At 38.0% G+C, this 20,188-nt stretch overlaps 1 protein-coding gene across 1 annotated transcript in view; it reads right to left on the bottom strand.

The window, feature by feature from the left end:
- The window catches only part of KCNN2 (potassium calcium-activated channel subfamily N member 2), a 183,939-nt gene that overhangs the window by 131,648 nt on the left and 32,103 nt on the right, over positions 1-20,188 (bottom strand). The window contains exon 4 of the mRNA XM_029218195.1: positions 6,000-6,418. Coding sequence (XP_029074028.1) covers positions 6,000-6,418 — 419 coding nt within the window. The remainder of the gene's footprint in view (positions 1-5,999; positions 6,419-20,188) is intronic.

Genomic DNA, 20,188 nt, shown 5'->3' with positions numbered 1-20,188 from the left:
CTGTTTTTAGTGGTGGAAAGAATTTATTCTTAATCCGCCTAAAATGCAGTTTAGATTATTAGAAGCTATTCAAAATAAATTTCATTGTTTGCTTCTCTAATTTTCCCCCTTTGAAAAAAACGCAAAGCATTCTTAAGTCATTTTTAGAAAATTTACTCTAACTACTGCCTATTAGTTAATGCACACAAATGCTCTTAGTTTAAAACAATGAGATGATTAAAAAGCGTGTTTTTAGCTACTAATGTCTTAACTAAAGGAATCTTTTCCAGACACAGAAACAGTGCCAGCATGTCTAGTTTATTACACATTTCTACAATGTCACTTTTCTGCTTGGTAACATTGCCAACGAAGTTCCCAGTTTGCCTTTCTTTCCCCTTCTTCCTCTCCATCCTAAAGTTGGCTCCTCTCCCACATTATAAAACTTGTAGCAAAAATAAAAAGAATATATTGAACCAAGAAACATTTCTAAAAATTCTCAAACTGTATAGAAAGTTACAACCCCTTTCTATAACCTTTGGAAACTTCAGTGTTGACATAGTACTATGTTGGCCAAATAAATGTTCTTTTCCCCTCTTGGATATTCTCAATGCACATTCACATATTAAATGCTCTGAGAAGTAAAAAAAAAAAAAAAAAACCACTTTTCTTTATGTAATACAGCACTGGCCCATGGTATCCAGTCCTACCCCTTGTAAAACAGCTACTAACCTTCCTCCAAAACAGTGTCTAGTGAAACACACTTTGGGATGAACAACTCACCTATGCCATCTTTACAGAGCCAGTGAAGCCTCAAAAAGATTAGGTCAGGATAGGGTAATTCCTAATTTTCAGGACCACAAGCTCTGGAAGTCAGACTTCTTCTAAGATATAAATGTTCCTGAAGTTTCTCCTGAACAGCCTCAGGCCACACTTCCCAGGCTGCTTCAAAAGGGAGTGTTCTTTGCAGGCCTGATGTCACCTCAACACAAGGCCAGATCAGAATCAGAGAGAGAAGGGATATTGTAATCTGGTCTGGGGCAGCCTCCTCCTGACAAGTGTAGGGCACAGAAATAATGCCAGACACTTCCTGCTCTGCTTCCTCTTATCAAAGAGAGAAAGAGAGAGAGAGAGAGATGAAGGAAGGGAGGGAGGGAGGAAGGAAGAAGGGAGGAAGGAAGAAGGAAGGAAGGGAGGAAGGAAGGAAGGAAGGAAGGGAGGGAGAAGGGAGGGACGGAGGGAAGTAAGGGAGGGAGGGAGGGAGGGAGAAAGGAAGAAGGAAGGAAGGGAGGAAGGGGGAAAGGAAGGAAGGGAGAAAGGGAGAAGGAAGGGAGGGAGAGAGGGAAAAAAGAAAAGAAAGAAAAAGAAAAGAAAAGAAGAGTTCTTATAACTTATAGGTAAATCAGAGGTACATGATCTGCCAGGGAAAGTAATAGTGTCAGGAATAGATGCCTCCTATAGGATGCCCTCCTCATTAGTGGATAATATTTTCCAGAAACCTCTAGATGTGCTGTGCTCAGTAGAAGGAGACAGATAGGTTTGCCAAACAAACTGCTCCAGAAAGCCATCTGCCTTTCTCTCTCTCTCAAAATCTCTCTCCTTTAAAAAATATTTTTAGAGTTATTCTAATAAACTAAGAAGAAAATTTCTGTCAGGTGTGAATCCCCTTTTATAGGGAAAGAATATTTGGATGAATCAAAGATGGACCTGGTGGAGCTCATTCAAATCCAAATTCCAAACCAAATAATAAGTGAGTTGTGTATTATATTTAAGTATTGCAGATTTCACAAAGGAAAGGAAGGAAGGAGAGAAGGATGGATGGCCAGAAGGAAGGCCAGAGAGTAAACATCTAAGGAAATGAAAGATGCAGGCTACAGCATGTTCAAAATTAACTTGGAAAAACAAAGTAAATTTTAAAAATATCTTTGTATCTTACACATTACAGGCTAGAGATTGTGTGTAGCAAAATGGGAAGTTTAATGAAAAACAGAATGTGGAAAATCTCCTACTATCACGATGCTGGTTAATGATTTTCTTCTCAACACTTGTACAATTATAAAATGTTATCTTTGGAAGAGAAAAGCTTATCAATCCATGTAGTTTTGCAATGAAGAATCCAAGGCAAAAAGAAGCAAGCTGGTTGACCCGAGGTCACTGAGCCCCTAAATTGCACTACTGGGACTAAATCCCATGATTGTCCCAATCATGGCTGTGGGCTCTTTCCCTTCCCCAACCCATGGATTTGTTCCCTTTAGGTAACTGTTGGCTGCAGACTCTCATTCTTGATACGAAACAGACAATTTTCACTTTCTTGTGCCTTTTTATATGAAAACAAGGATGATCCGTCATCTAACAATCTCAGCACGTTAAAAAGCACACATACTTTGGGATGTGAGAAGGTTTGGCACAGCTTGCCCCAGGCTTTCTGTGTTTAGGGACAATGGGTTAAAAAGCTAAGATGAACGATTTTGAAAAGAAAATGAATGACATGTGCACGATTTTGAAGTTGTGTTATTGAATTGGCCCTTGGGAAGCAGATGCACTAGGGACCACCCATATAAGTGTATGTGTTGTTCAATTATGCTTTTATCTCCATTGTTATGTTGTTATGCACAACATTTAAGGAAGAGTAATCTTCATAAACTAAATAGGTATATCAACTAAGGTTTTCCATATTTATTCTTGAAACTTTATAGGTACAGCTGCTCCAGAAAATATGACAAGCCTCTAAATACCATGATTGCTAGGAAACAAAGCATTACCATAAGCCGTCTACCTTTCTTTAAAAGGAAAAACTTTAATCCCTCAAATGCCATATTTATGTAGAGAAGTTCTAAAAGAGATTCAGGTACATAATATTAAAAACTTGTCATTACAAAATTTCTCATAAAAGCAGATGTACTCACCAAACATGCTGGCCTCAGCTCCCTCCCTAGACCCCCTTAAAATGACTAGAAAACAAACAAAAAAAGCACAACCCCACAGGGGTTATGAGTGCCAATACGGTAATAAAGTAGCTAGAAAGCCAACTGACCAGTGATAGCTTGAGAAAGGAGAATTCTAGACCAGCAGTGGGGAAAAGTCAGGAAGCAACCATATTTGCACTGAGAACCAGCAACCTTGCCCCTGCTTACACACACACACACCAAAGACTCAGGAATTCTCGGCACCAGTACCTCTATGAGAGGAGATAAATGACAGAGCTTTCAACGTGAGGACAGGTTCAAATACTGCATAAAAGCAGTTAGACATCTAGATTCCCTCTTCCACTCTGGGTAACTGGTAATGCCTTTTGCCAACCTGGAAGAAGTCTGCAAATATATTGTCTGGAGAGGTAAAACACAAGGTCTATGGGCTGACTGCAGGGCGTTAAGCACTGGAGAGAGTAAGCCTATTCCATTGCAACTAGGAAGACAAATACATGTTCACATATTAACTGCTGAAACCCCTTCTTTGCCCCATCTTTCAGTTCCCAGAACACTGCCACCCAAGCATCCATTTTCATGGCAGGACAGTAAAAACACTTCCCATGAGCCAGTCGGATTGTTCAGAAAAAAATAAAAATATGTAAAGATACTGAAACCAGTGTTCCATGCACCCACCCAAATTACCCTGTAGTGAAGTCCACAGTCGACAAGTTCTAGATGTGTACAGAAAGCTTCTAATCAGGTCTTTAGTGCCTCAATCTTAAGTATGAGTGGACAGCTAAGGTTACTTAAATACTTAAAGAAAGCTTCTAAAACAGACAGAAGCCAAAAACAAAAACAAACAAACAAACAAAAAACCCAGAAAAATACATCTTTGGGGAAACAAAAAATATACAAAGGGAAAAATTTCAAACATTATCATTAACATCTCTAGAGAAATAAAACAGTACATCTATGAAAAAAAAGCATGATGCTAGTTTAAAAAATGGGCATTTGAGGATCAAATATGAGACTCTGAAAATTAATACACAGTAAAAAAGAAATAAAATTCCAAAAGAAAGCGTTTGAAAGATAAATTGAAGTTAACTCTATATATGAAGGGAAAACAGAGATGGAAGACAATACAGAAGGAAATAAGAAAAAACTAATAGAGGAGGACCGATATCCATAAACAAAAACACAGGAACAAAAATCATTAAATAATTCAAGAAAAGTTCCAAGAACTGAAGGAAATTAATTCCAAGATTGAACAGGCCCACTGGATTAAAATAGAATAACACCATGATATACCCTGGTGCAATTTTAGATCATTGATTCTAAAAGCTTCCAGAAAAAAAAAAGGGGGGATTAAAAAATGAGAATAGCATCAGACTACTGGACCCTGGATGCCAGAAGAAAATGAAGTCTTCAATATTCTTCGAGAAAGTGCTTTTCAATCTAGAGTTTTCTATCCAGCCCAGTTATCAATGAAGCAAGAGACAAGAATGAATGCTGCCATGCCTGCAAGGTGTCAAAAAATCTCTCTCTTACCCAGTACCTTTCCTCAGAAGCTACTGGAAGATGGAGTTTCCAAAATGAGGGAATAAATGAAGAAAGAGGGAGAAATGAGGTTCAAGAAAAAAGGTACTCAACACACAAACAAGGCAAAGGAAATCCCCAATACAATGGAGAAGCAGTTTACAAAGTCTCCAGAAATTCAAGTTCAAGGTGAAATGGATAGATTTTCCCCAATATATAAATCCAATATAGAAAACTGAGCAAATAAAAAGAGGCAATTATTAATTCCAGAGAAAATTTTTAAAATGTGCAGAAAAGGCAAAGTGTTTATAATATACTACATAGTTCAACTACAAGTGCAGTTCCCATAGTCATAATAATGTAAATATGCAATATGGATTATTGGTGTTTACATAACTTACTGAGAAGAAAAATTACTTTTTTGGGGGGTAGATTCGGGAAAGTGTGTACATGAAAGTGAAAGAAAACTAAAACTCCAACTTCCCTAAAAATCTAGATGAAAAATCTAAACGTAGCAAATAAGCAATGCCATTTAGAAATATGGAAAGCAATTACTAAAGAAATGGCTGAAGGAATTTAAAGTGATTGCCTCTGGAAAGTAGAAATGGGTGAGGTGTGTTCTGAGTTTGCTATTTTTGCAACAATTCTCATACAGATATTTCCTTTGTTAAACTATTTGTGTGTGTGTATATGAATGTTTGATTTTCAAAAACTAAATGTAAAAATACCTAGCTACTACAAATACCAACATCCTAATATTTAACAGTTCTATAAACTCCTAAGTCATTCCTATATGTCTATTGCTAATTTCAACTGGAATTTTCTTCACCAAGGTCACAAGAGGTTCCCCCCTCATTATGATAGAGTTCCTCCTGTTTACATAACAAATCTATTTTTGCTTGTTTGTTAAATGGCAAGGTTAACATCACAGATGCTCTAACTGATTAACCTAGACTCACTGAACAGTTTCTGAGTTCTGAGACCATGTCTAGGCTCTACACCACCAGAGCTCTTCAGACAATAAAACAAATACACACAGTCTCTTTTCACTAACTGCTGAGAGGTCAATAAAACCAAATATACACCTATAAGCCCCTTATCAGTAATCACGTGAACACTATTATAAATAGGCACTACAATCAACAAACCACTTTGAGACATTCCCTGAAGTTCAGACATCTTGCATCCCCACTTTTCCACTGGATTTCTGTCTCAACAATAATCAATACTATAACCAAAGAGGTGCCAAAATGATTCAGTATTACCGTTAAACAAATGTTTCTGATGGACGTCTCCTATGCAATTTGTAGGTCTCCAAGTTTTGACAAGGATTATAAAGGCAGCCCTCTACTGAAAACTGATTAAATTAGAAAAGAAAATACATAATCATCAAGACATTGCTGTATGCAAGGTATCTTAAGAAAAGTTCTGTCACACTCATTTAAAAGAAGCACATTAGAGAACCCCAGATTTTCAAGAGTGAGTCTCTATATACCTCTAGTCTAAAATGCATTCTTTCTCCCACTTTCAAGGACACCATAAGACAAATTATGTTCTCAGGAAAAGAAACAAACTTACCTTTCACAAGCTCGGACAGTCCATGCAGCAATTATCCATAACGAGATACTAAAAACCAAGAGTACAGTTCCTGGGCATATAGTCATTAAAGTCTTCATAACAAAACGCGTATTGAAGTTTATCTTATTAAGTGCTCCAATGCTTCTAGAAGAGGCATCAGTGAAAAGTTTGCTGTGTAAAAGCATGACTCTGGCAATCAGATAGAGTCTTAAGAACATTGGTATAGATAAAATAATATCCACATCAGCAGTGGTGGTGGATGGGGCATAGGAGAAGGCAAGCCGGGCCGTCCATGTGAACGTATAATTCCCAGGTATGGGATGAATAGCACACACCAGTATTTCCAAGCAGATGAAGAAAATACGCTCATAAGTCATGGCTATTCTCCAGTCATCTGCTCCATTGTCCACCATGAACAACTGAAAAAATAAAGTAGAAAATCAGCTTCAGTATGGCATGAATGGTCCACAGTGTTAGTGCAGATTTTTAAAATACATAACAGGTAGGTGACTTTTAGCAATCATGGCGAGCTCTAGGTCATAACTTCTAAACGCTAGCCCGCGCACCGCAACGGAGAGTAGCCCCCGCTCACCGCAACTAGAGAAAGCCCGCGTGCAGCAATGAAGACCCAATGCAGCCAAAAATAAATAAATAAATAAATTTAAAAATAATAAATAAATAAATGCTAGCCAGGTACACTATTTTAAGAAATTGGTATTGGCACAAAAGGAGAACTTTATTTTGTTAACAATTAAAACTACAAACTTGCTATACAGGAGCCGAAGATATTTTGGAGTCCATGCCCCAGGACAATCACGTTAGTGACATCATTTTAAAATAAGGGGCTTGGGCCTGTCAGTAATGTATCTCCTCCTTAGATGAAGTCAGAAGGACTTTCCTTATAACAAGTTGCTCTCCTCTTTCAGGGTCTGGATCTAAACCTTGCACAATTCTAGCCATATTCCCAGTGAAATCTATTTACAGTGTCTCTGCAATCAATTATACCCTATAATGCAACAAGGCCTGAGTGTTCTTAAAGGAAATCTTATTCTTGGCTTCTGAGAGGAAATCACAAGGGACCATAGTCAAATGTGGCAAAAACATTTCTTCCAGCTTCCTTGCTCCTGCTCTATTTTTTTATCTCTTTTCTTCTGCTCTCCCATAGCCTTCCCTTGGATTATTAATTTGTTTTCCATCTTTCTTTCTCTAATAAAGTTTCCTTTTTCCTATTTCTGTCATTCTTCACTCCACAATGAAAGAAAACGAAAAGAAAAGAAAGAAAAAGGAGATAGATAGACGATAGATAGATAGACCAACCGACCATAAAAGGAACAGAAAAGAATGTTTCCTGTCTTTGCTGGTTGTTCAGTAAACAAGTCCCCCAGGCTCTAGTCCATAAACAACCAAAGGCATCTGGAAATGTGTGGTGACATTTCTGACTGCCGCAGTGACTTGTGAAGGCTACTGGCATTTAGAGCCAGGAAGCCAGCGGTGCCAAGCAGGCTGAGATTCTAAGAGTCCCACGCACAAAAAAGACCTGTCTGCCCAGAATGCCGACAGTGCTCCCCCACTGAGAAAGATGACATATTCTTTGCCTTTGGGTAAGTAGCCAACTTATGTAGAAAGCATGAGATGAAAGCAACCCAAGTGAGAACAGTGTGTTCTCAGGTAAGTGAGTCGCAAAGGAAGGTGGCTGAGCAGACCCCCAGGATGACTAGATTCTATGATCTCTGCTCCTCTGGGGTCAAAAAAGAGTCATTTTCCCACCACTTAAATGGTTACAAATTCCCATTCTAGGGTAATTATTCTGCAGGTCCTAGCTACTGCCCATGCTGTTATTCAAACACTGCCATCAGCGCTACTTTGCAAGGACAGGAATTTGAGGACAAAAATGATCACTTCTTTCTGGTACTTCAGAAAGTTAGAGAATAAGCAGAATCCCTTGTCAAAATTTTAACAAATTAAGTTATGGCAACATAATGGCTTTGGGTATGCCTTTATCATATCTTTTCATCTAGGGACCTCAAAGTGTTTGATAAATAAATGCTAACAGACAGTACAAATTAGATTTTCCAGTGTCCAATAAAGAAACATCATAAATAAAGCTGCCAAGTTGGCTATATAAATATTCCTGTTCAGTTCACCACTTTCAATACCACATTGGCATAAAGGATTTCATTAATAAAGATATACAAAAGATTGTATAGAAAAAATGGTAGACATCTTCTAAACCTTATATCAGTAAGTATTTACTGGGTACTTTATAACTCTAAAGGAATGTGACCCCAAAATCTTTTAAGGTGTTTATGTCCAAAAGAATGTATCCCTCCAACTAGTTACTTTGAGAGGCTCTGCATATTCTAGAGATGCTAGCACTGCTCTCTTTGTAAATTGCTATCAGGGCCTAGTATAAGTCACATAAGAAAAACAGTATTGTTATTTAAATCTACATTTCCATTTCTACCAAAAATGGTATTACCCAGTTTGTCTACTTTCTTCACCAAACATGGCTCTTAACGACTTGGCAAAAAATCAAATCCACCTCCAAAAGAAGTACCAAGCACCAAGACTCCGGCTGAGCACAACTCCAAGACAGGCTTTGCCCACACCATTCTGGGCAACAGCAGCTTAAGTGCAGAATGAGTACCTTCCCAGGTAAGTGGTAAAGAAATGTATAATTCTCATATATTACTTCCAGTCTCATACCTTTCCAGGCCTGGCCCTCCTCCCATCACTTAGATAAGAGCACTTGTTCCTCTGACCTCAGGCTACTCTCTTTTTCCAGGCCCCTTTTCATTGACTCCTCTGCTCACTTCCCTAACTAGGCTGGCTCTCTCTATTCTTTACCATCACTTCAACCATTATGTCATCGGTATTCTCAGCAGCCTTCTCCTTTATATTCTGGTGGACCTGCCCTGGTAACTTTACATCTAAGACCTGCAGGTGGGCTGGGGTCACCACATGCCTGCGCCTTCAAACTCAGCTGAACACTTAGCATCCCTGTGATCATGACCCAGCTCCCTATAGCTTCTGCCCTGAAAAATCATCTTTCTCCTCTAGAGCCAATTTTGTTCCCCTGTCAGTACACTTTCCCCCAGTATCAGAAATACCTCTACTTTATACTTCAGCCACAAACTCAAGTACATCTCACCTTTTCTCCTTATTTCTCTTCTCTTTTGTTCCACCTATTTAAAGCAATGTTACATGAAAACCCAGTTCTCCTGCACTGACAGCCTAGTTCCTGTGCTTTCTCTCTCTCAGCAGAGTATACAAGCAAGTTCAAATCTGTACTGTTCATTAAAATCAAAGCAACACAAACAAACAAGGACTCCCACTGGCTCTATGTCTGCCCTAAGCGGTATTCATTTTCTCACTTTTCTTTCATGCCTCAACACCCCCATGGGGCTTCTATCCTCATCACCCCACCAATATAGCTCTTTCTAAGGGTCACTCAAAATACCTTAACTATGAGATCTGGTCCTTCCATCTTAATTTTTATCTTACTTGATCTGTCTGATATAAATCACTCCTTCCTTCCCAAAAAAGATCTTTTCTCTTGGCTTATGTGACATATTGCTTTCTTCATCTGCTGCCATGCTGAAGAATCCATCTCAGTTTCCTTAAAAAGCACCTTCCTCCTCCCCATTCAAGTGCCCCTGCTCTACTGAGGTCCATCTCTGACTCTTCTTTCTGTACTTTCCTAGGTGATCTCTTCCCTGCCTTTTATCTCCACCACCAGATTCCTCCTACTGGAAGCCATCCTCCATCCTCCAATGACCTTCTGAAAATGTAAATTATATAATCTTGCCGTCAAGATTAAAACCATTCCAAGCCCCCCATTCGGCAATCTGGTTTTGCCTATCTATTCAATCTCATTGCCCATTACTCTTCTTACATTTTCCTCTGGTTGCAGATTTCAGAACATACTACCTTAATTGTGCCTCTATGTCCTTGTACATTCTGTCTTAAGGACTGGAAAGTCTTTCCACCTAGCAAATTCTTATTCCTTTAAGACCAATTCCACAGCCTCCTCCTTTGGGACACTGTCCAGGCCCCAGACAAACCTGCAAAACTTCCCCCCTTTGTTACACCATGATCCCTGTATGTGCCTCTTATTGATGCTGCCACAGAGGACAATAGGATTTTTTTGTCAGACTGTCACCCCTACTTGTCCGTGAGGCTCCTTGAGGACATGATCCACATCTACCTAGTAGAGAATAATAAACACCTGGAAAATGAACTACCTTGATATTTCTCAGTTAATATTGATTAATCACTGGACAGGTCCTAACACTAATGATACATGCTCATGGGAGATGAGAATACTAATGCAGAACATAAGTGAAATAAATCTATGACATTTTCCAAATTGATACAGAACACATCCTATTAAATGTTCAGGCATGGCAGCAGCATAATTGTGCAATTCCATAACAAGTTCAGTAACATCCCCAGAGAAAATTTCTATCATGTAGTTGCTTTCTACTATCAGGGGTTTAATCAACACCTAAAATGATTTTAATCCTTGGTTTTATCACAGCACATACTTCAATGCCAAAGTTAAGAAAGAAGTATTTCCTCTACTCGTCACATAATCCCCACCCTTAATTGCTGCTTACTCCTTTAGTTTATTCATTTATTTACTAAATATCCAGTGTACTGAATACTCACTATGTGCTAGGCACTGTGCTACGTACTAGCCACACAGTAGGATTTAGAGCAGAGAGTCTGCCCCATGGAACTAACTTTCACCAGGAAAGAAAGACAAAATCAAAAAAGCAGACCTAAAGCAATTTAATGAAGTAATTATGCCTGTGGACACTGTGATGAAGGAAACACATAAGAGATGAAATAAAGAACAATAAATTGGTGGTGACAGCAGATGTGGTCACCAGGGAAGACATTTTGAGAAGTACCATTTAAGGCAACACCTGGACAAAGAGGAAAGCCAGTCATATAAACTGCCAGGAGAAGAACATTCGAGGCAGAGGAAATAGCACATGTAAAGGCCATGGGCTATAAAAGCTTAGCATGCTTAAGGAAATGAAAGAACACCAGAGTGGCTGAAAGTTTAACGATCAAGGGGCAGAGTGAAAGGAGATGAGCTTGAAGAGCCAAAGATGGACCAGACATGCAGGACCTTGTTGGCCATAGTGTCAAGACTGGTTTTCAGTCCAAGTGCAGTGGGAATCCACTGAAAGGTATTAAGCAGAGGAATGACATGATGTGATTTACAGATAAAAGGGCTGATCCTACTGCTGTGGGAAAACCAGAGTTTACAAGGGAGGATACTAGTTAGGAAGTTCTATTGCATCTGATAGTTGTAGTTAGCATCCCCCTGACCTAGACGAGGGTGAGTAGGGGTTGCCATGGAAATGCATATAGTGGGTGCACTAGAAATATAGTTTGGAGATCTTGCTAGAATTTGCCAATGGGCTGAATGTGGGAGTGATTAAAAAAAAAAAAAAAAGAATCATAGACAACTGAGTTTCTACTCTGTCAAACACAGTGGATGTCTGTGCCACTTCCTGAATATAATGGGTCAGATACAAGGAGTGGGGAGGTTCCATTTTGGCCACTGTCATTTGAGTATAGATGCCAAGTAGGCAGCAAGATATGCAAGTCACTCAGAGGAGAAGTCTGAACTATGGAAATAAATTTGGAAGGTGTCACTATTTAGGTAGTTTTATGAGATCAAAAGAAAAATCAGAGAAAATGAAGAAGACAGGACACAAGGCCGAGTCCTGAGGAACCCCAAATGTGGAGAGCAGCTGGAAGGTCAAGCCCTTCTGTGAAGTAGGAAGAAAAGAAAGTGTTATTTTTGGAGTCAAGGGTGAGGGCTGTCAATTATTAACTGTAAAATAATATTTACCAAATTCAGAGTTACGTTAATGTACTCAATATTCTATACAGAAAATGAAAACACTCTAAACATCACAGGTTTTCATCATCTGATTCCATGTCGAGTTAAAATCCAACTGTAAAAATACTCCCATTACATTCCATATGATCCATATATATATATATGATCTCTTTTAGGCTAACTTGTGGGGGAGTTAAAGTAATCAAAATGACACATTAAACCATCTCTATATTCATTTATCATTTTGATGTTGATAAAAGAAGAAAGATTTTAGGGCAAAAGCATGACAGTTTCATCTACTTTAATTCTAGAGCTGTGGTTAATGGTCTTTGCCAAAGTAACTTGTAGGCACAACAGAATATGCCCTACGAATATATCCCACCACAAGCTTGAACTTTCCAGTGCAACTCCTTTATATTTGCTCAGATACTCCAAAAATAATCTACTTCAAGCTCATTGTCCCAGGTGAACTGGCAGTGAGAGTCATCAGCAGGAAGAAGGTGGGAGAGGTCTGACATAGTGATCAGGTCACATGCTGGCATGGGAAACTCTGCTCAGCCAGCTCAGGAGAGCGAGGGGCTCAGCTGCAGAAGCCTCAGCTGCCTTTGACATATGATTTTCCTCTTCAATGAGGCTGAAAGCTCTATGGTCTGATCTGGGACAGTGTCTTACATATCCTGGGTTTCCTTTCTGGTAGAGAATTCACAGCAGTGCTCAGCAAAATAGTGGTGCTTGAAAATCATTCTGAATAAAATAAATTTAGGCATGTATTTGTTAAGAAAGTAAGTATAGGTAGAATAGCCAAAAAAACTCTGAAAAGAAACAGTAATAGGGAGAAGCAGCTCTGATAGATTATTAAACAAATTAATGATTGAAACCATGTGGTACTGCACATAAAATAACAGAGAGGCCAATGGGACAGGAAAGAAAGTTCAAACTAGACCCAACACACTGGGGATTTCACAGGATTATAAAGGCAGACAATCAAATCAGTGGGGAAAACACAGTTTATTAAAAAATGATTTGGGGACAACTAAACAGCCATCTAGAGAAACATAAAGTTGAAAGGATGCCTCATAGCAAATACATCAAGAAAAATTCCTGGCGGAGGAAAGATTTAGATGTAAAAATGAAACTATTAACATATTAGAAGAAATCATGTGAGAATTATTTTGCAAGCTCACTAAAAGGAAGGCCTTTTTATTTATTTATTTATTTAAGTATAGTTGATTTACAATGTTGTGTTAGTTTCAGGAGTACAGCAAAGTGATTCAGTTATACATACATATGTATTTTCTTTTTCATATTCTTTTCTATTATGGTTAGGAAGGCCTTTTAACTCTGACAAAAACACCAGAGTCTTAAAAGAAAATACTGATACATTTTTGGATTGACTACACTAATCTTTTGCTTTCTGCACCTGGCCAAAACTATAACAAAGAGAATAAAAAAGACAAACACCAAACCATGCAGAAACTCTTCACAACTGTTACCACAAAAAACTAATTTCCCCAACTGTATAAAATTTCTTATAAATCCTTAAGAAAGAGATGAGCAGCCTAACAGAAAAATAAACAAAGGATACAAACAGCAGGTCATGGAAAAGGAACTAAAAATAGCTCTTAAACCTATCTTAAAAAAAAGATGCTCAACTTCAATCATAAGAGGAAAATGTGATACCATGTTTTTGAGCTGTCATATTGAACAATACCTAAAAGTTTTATAACACACTATATTAGTGAAGGTGTGGAGAAACAGGAAATCTCATACATTGTAGGTGGAAATGTAAATCGGTATAAACCCTGGGAGGGCAATTTATCACGTCATAAATGTACATACTCTTTGATCATGCAATTTCATTTCCTTAGATGAAATTTGTCCTGTTGACATATTTACCCATGTGAGAGCAAACGTGTATGATCATTTGTTACAGCACTGATTGTATATTAGCAAAAGACTAGAAATAATCTCAATATCCACTAACAGGGAAGAGGGTTAAACAAATTAGAGATGTCTACAAAATGGAATAGTATGCTGTTAAAAAAAAGATGATAAAATTGTTATATACTATTTAAGAAAGTGGTCTACTTTTTTTTTTAACATCTTTATTGGAGTATAATTGCTTTACAATAGTGTGTTAGTTTCTGCTTTACAACAAAGGAAATCAGTTATACATATACATATGTTCCCATATCTCTTCCCTCTTGCAACTACCTCCCTCCCACCCTCCCTATCCCACCCCTCTAGGTGGTCACAAACCACCTAGCTGATCTCCCTATGCCATGCAGCTGCTTCCCACTAGCTATCCACCCTACATTTGGTAGTGTATACATGTCCATGCCACTCTCTCACTTCATCACATCTTACCCTTCTCCCTCCCCATATCCTCAAGCCCATGCTCTAGTAGGTCTGTGTCTTTATTCCCGTCCTACCCCTAGGCTCTTCATGACATTTTTTTTTCTTAGATTCCATATATATGTGTTAGCATACGGTATTTGTTTTTCTACTTCTGACTTACTTCACTCTGTATGACAGAGTCCAGGTCCATCCACCTCACTACAAATAACTCAATTTCATTTCTTTTTAAGGTTGAGTAATATTCCATTGTATATATGTGCCACACCTTCATTATCCACATCTTCTTTATCCATTCATCTGTTGATGGACACTTAGATTGCTTCCATGTCCTAGCTATTGTAAATAGAGCTGCAATGAACATCTTGGTACATGACTCTTTTTGAATTATGGTTTTCTCAGGGTATATGCCCAGTAGTGGGATTGCGGGGTCATATGGTAGTTCTATTTGTAGATTTTTAAGGAACCTCCATACTGTTCTCCATAGTGGCTGTATCAATTTACATTCCCACCAACAGTGCAAGAGTGTTCCATTTTCTCCACACCCTCTCCAGAATTTATTGTTTCTAGATTTTTTCATGATGGCCATTCTGACCAGTGTGAGATGATATCTCACTGTAGTTTTGATTTGCATTTCTCTAATGATTAATGATGTTGAGGATTCTTTCATGTGTTTGTTGGCAATCTATATATCTTCTTTGGAGAAATGTCTATTTAGGTCTTCTGCCCATTCTTGGATTGGGTTGTTTGGATTTTTGTTATTGAGCTGCATGAGCTGCTTGTGAATTTTGGAGATTAATCCTTTCTCAGTTGCTTCATTTGCAAATATTTTCTCCCATTCTGAGGGTTGTCTTTTGGTCTTGTTTATGGTTTTCTTTGCTGTGCAAAAGCTTTTAAGTTTCATTAGGTCCCATTTGATTATTTCTGTTTTTATTTCCATTTCTCTAGGAGGTGGGTCAAAAAGGATCTTGCTGTGATTTATGTCAGAGTGTTCTGCCTATGTTTTCCTCTAAGAGTTTGATAGTGTCTGGCCTTACATTTAGGTCTTTAATCCATTTTGAGTTTATTTTTGTGTATGGTGTTAGGGAGTGTTCTAATTTCATATGTACCTGTCCAGTTTTCCCAGCACCACTTATTGAAGAGGCTGTCTTTTCACTACTGTATATTCTTGCCTCCTTTATCAAAGATAAGGTGACCATATGTGCATGGGTTTATCTCTGGGTTTTCTATCCTGTTCCATTGATCTATATTTCTGTTTTTGTGCCAGTACCATACTGTCTTGATTACTGTAGCTTTGTAGTGTAGTCTGAAGTCAGGGAGCCTGATTCCACCAGCTCCATTTTTCGTTCTCAAGATTGCTTTGGCTATTCGGGGTCTTTTGTGTTTCCATGCAAATTGTGAAATTTTTTGTTCTAGTTCTGTAAAAAATGCCAGTGGTAGTTTGATAGGGATTGCATTGAATCTGTAGATTGCTTTGGGTAGTAGAGTCATTTTCACAATGTTGATTCTTCCAATCCAAGAACATGGTATATCTCTCCATCTATTTGTATCATCTTTAATTTCTTCCATCGGTGTCTTATAATTTTCTGCATACAGGTCTTTTGTCACCTTAGATAGGTTTATTCCTAGATATTTTATTCTTTTCGTTGCAATGGTAAATGGGAGTATTTTCTTCATTTCACTTTCAGATTTTTCATCATTAGTGTATAAGAATGCCAGAGATTTCTGTGCATTAATTTTGTATCCTGCTACTTTACCAAATTCATTGATTAGCTCTAGTAGTTTTCTGGTAGCATCTTTAGGATTCTCTTTGTATAGTATCATGTCATCTGTAAACAGTGACAGCTTTACTTCTTCTTTTCCGATTTGGATTCCTTTTATTTCTTTTTCTTATCTGATTGCTGTGTCTAGAACTTCCAAAACTACGTTGAATAAGAGTGGTGAGAGTGGGCAACCTTGTCTTGTTCCTGATCTTAGTGGAAATGGTTTCAGTTTTTCACCATTGAGGACGATGTTGGCTGTGGGTTTGTCATATATGGCCTTTATTATGTTGAGGAAAGTGCCCTCTATGCCTACTTTCTGCAGGGTTTTTATCATAAATGGGTGTTGAATTTTGTCAAAAGCTTTCTCTGCATCTATTGAGATGATCATATGGTTTTTCTCCTTCAATTTGTTAATATGGTATATCACGTTGATTGATTTGCGTATATTGAAGAATCCTTGCATTCCTGGAATAAACCCCACTTGATCATGGTGTATGATCCTTTTAATGTGCTGTTGGATTCTGTGTGCTAGTACTTTGTTGAGGATTTTTGCATCTATGTTCATCAGTGATACTGGCCTGTAGTTTTCTTTCTTTGTGACATCCTTGTCTGGTTTTGGTATCAGGGTGATGGTGGCCTGGTGGAATGAGTTTGGGAGTGTTCCTCCCTCTGTTATATTTTGGAAGAGTTTGAGAAGGATAGGTGTTAGCTCTTCTCTAAATGTTTGATAGAATTCGCCTGTGAAGACATCTGGTCCTGGGCTTTTGTTTGTCGGAAGATTTTTAATCACACTTTCAATTTCAGTGCTTGTGACTGGTCTGTTCATATTTTCTATTTCTTCCTGGTTCAGTCTTGGCAGATTGTGCATTTCTAAGAAGTTTTCCATTTCTTCCAGGTTGTCCATTTTATTGGCATAGTGTTGCTTGTAGTAATCTCTCATGATCTTTTATATTTATGCAGTGTCAGTTCTTACTTCTCCTTTTTCATTTCTAATTCTATTGATTTCAGTCTTCTCCCTTTTTTTCTTGATGAGTCTGGCTAATGGTTTATCAATTTTGTTTATCTTCTCAAAGAACCAGCTTTTAGTTTTATTGATCTTTGCTATCATTTCCTTCATTTCTTTTTCATTTATTTCTAATGTGATCTTTATGATTTCTTTCCTTCTGCTAAATTTGGGGTTTTTTCTGTTCTTCTTTCTCTAATTGCTTTAGGTGCAAGGTTAGGTTGTTTTTTTGAAATGTTTCTTGTTTCTTAAGGAAGGATTGTATTGCTATAAACTTCCCTCTTGGAACTGCTTTTGCTGCATCCCATAGGTTTTGGGTCATCGTGTCTCCATTGTCATTACATAATGATCAAGGGATCGATCCAAGAAGAAGATATAACAATTGTAAATATTTATGCACCCAACATAGGAGCACCTCAATACATAAGGCAAATACTAACAGCCATAAAAGGAGAAATCGACAGTAACACAATCATAGTAGGGGACTTTAACACCCCACTTTCACCAATGGATAGATCATCCAAAATGAAAATAAATAAGGAAACACAAGCTTTAAATGATACATTAAACAAGATGGACTTAATTGATATTTATAGGACATTCCATCCAAAAACAACAGAATACACATTTTTCTCAAGTGCTCATGGAATATTCTCCAGGATAGATCATATCTTTGGTCACAAATCAAGCCTTGGTAAATTTAATAAAACTGAAATCATATCAAGTATCTTTTCCCACCACAATGCTATGAGACTAGATATCAATTACAGGAAAAGATCTGTAAAGAATACAAGCACATGGAGGCTAAACAATATACTACTTAATAACGAAGTGATCACTGAAGAAATCAAAGAGGAAATCAAAAAATACCTAGAAACAAATGACAATGGAGACACGACGATCCAAAACCTATGGGATGCAGCAAAAGCAGGTCTACTTTCTTAAAGTCACTCAGTTTAACAAACAAACAAAAAAGGCATTCTATATGCTACTAATTGTATAGCTTTGTTAAGGGAAGAACATATATTCATCTTTGTATGTGCATAAAATGTCTTTGAAAGAATATTCTAGAACTTAATGAGAAGTGTTGCTTAAGGGAGGTAAACTGAGTGGCTGGGGATGAGAGATGGAAGGGAGACTTTTAATTATTTTACTTTTTTATTTACTTTTAATTATTTTTAATACTCATTTTGGAACCATGTGAATAAATAAATGTAAGTTAATTAATAACAAAAATAAGGGAAAATGATTGTTAAAGAAGAGAGGAAGGGAAAATGAGGATGACTGAGGTCATGAGACATTCAAATGCACCCTAACAAATAGTTTACATGTGCAAACCTGCTAAACTAAAGAACAGTAACTGACATTCAAAACAGCAATCTACAGAACCAAATACACTGAATACAGTTTTTATCTAAAATATTCTGCTTACCAAGGCAAGACCCTGAACCATTACTTCACACAACTGTTTTCAACAGGATGAACAAAGATAAGATTTCTTGGTTAACCTTTAAACCAAATATTCAATAAAACCGAGCTCTCTTTTCCATTCAGTTACTGAATGCTTCTATTTGTAAGGTTCTATGAATACAAAGATTAAAAAGCCTCTTGGTGTTTGATAAGGAAGTGAAATATAAATGAATGATTACAGTGCTGGTGGAAATTGCCAGAACGAAGGTGTGAAGAAGATACTGAGAAAATACAGAGGAGGCTCCATCATAGACTAGTACACAGTACCCACCCCTGCCTTCCACTGCCATTGCCTGGACTCTTCATATAACTCAGGACTATGAACTTCCAAGTTGAGTTCTAGGATATTTGGGGGATAATGGCCCAAAAGAAAACACACAAAATGTATTCATCCAAAAAAGAAGCTCCTTCCTCAGGAAACAGCTTTTGGATGAAATAGAGTGAAAAGCCACTAGAGAGGCAAGACAAATAATGAGGATTTCTTCATTAAGGCATTGCCAAGACTAAGTCAACATAGAATTCAGACCACAGCTGCCTTCCACAGAGTAGGTCAAAGGACAAACAGGGGAAGAGAGAAGATGTCCATGGTTTCACTGAGATTTCCTACAAGGCTCTCAGCCCAGGACTGTGGGAGGAAAAAACAGAAAAGCTATGTCCAGAATGCACATTCAATGTTCATTCCTGAGCCAACTGGGAAGAAACAAGCAATGCTGATGTCTGTCATTCCCTCATCACCCACCCTGTGGTCTTTCCTCACTTGTGGAGCCTCTTGCTCATGCCAGCAGCCCTGTGCACTCATGCTGCCCTGAGAGTTTTCTGCATCCAAGGAGGAGGATTTCAAAACTAATACAGTAAAATATTAATCACTGAATTGCTAACTCCTTCCTGGGTGAAGAGTGTAAAGAACTTGCCCGGAATGCAGGAAACCAAGGCTCAGATTCCAGAGAGTCTAACTGGTTATATGACTTTGGGAAGTCATCCAAACTTCATGGACTTATTTCCATGACCGGTAAAATGGAGATAATGTTATTAGCCATCTCTGAAAGTGTTATAATGATGAAATGAACACACAGCATACATTGTGGCCAACACTGTTCCCTGGCTAAGCCAGTGCCATTCCCCTCCCTCTTCTCTCTTGCCCATCTCCATTCTAGAAATATCCACTTTCCCAGACTCTTTTCAGGTATGTGTAGCTATGAGATGTAGTTGTGACCAGAGGTTATAAGCCAAAGGTTGCTGGAGGACTTACTAGAATGTCTTTGCTTTTTTGGATAAAAATGACATCTGGTGGCAAAGCACTCTTTGTTCCCTTCCTCTGTCCCTAAATAGAGGTGATACCTGGGTCTGCAGCAGCTATCTTGTGACAATAAGAAAAAGGCCAAAAGGATCACGGTTATCGCAGCCCTGATATCTTAAGCCACTGAGCCAGCAACCATGTACCCTATTTGTTTGAGCCACTGTTAGCTGGGTTTTCTGTTATTTGAGCAGCTAAAAGTATGCTACATTTAATTTAATATACATTAAAGTGCTATGTAAAGGTCTATAAAAATAAAGAATAATCATTAAGTTAAACACTTAATAGAGAGAGCAGCCAATAATTCAAAAGGGATGCATCTCAAATACTGGAATTTAAGGCACAATAATTATTGAATGGTAGCGTTATTTCTGGGTGGGAGGCTTTTGTTCATGCCTTTTAAATATCAACCAACTGCTCAGAATATCATATAGTGTGACT

This window comes from Monodon monoceros, unplaced genomic scaffold, assembly GCF_005190385.1.
Source record: "Monodon monoceros isolate NGI ecotype Baffin Bay Population unplaced genomic scaffold, NGI_Narwhal_1 Super_Scaffold_12, whole genome shotgun sequence".
Classification (NCBI taxonomy): domain Eukaryota; kingdom Metazoa; phylum Chordata; class Mammalia; order Artiodactyla; family Monodontidae; genus Monodon; species Monodon monoceros.
Note: the sequence above shows the minus strand (reverse complement) of the source record. Positions and strands in the feature narration are given on the sequence as shown.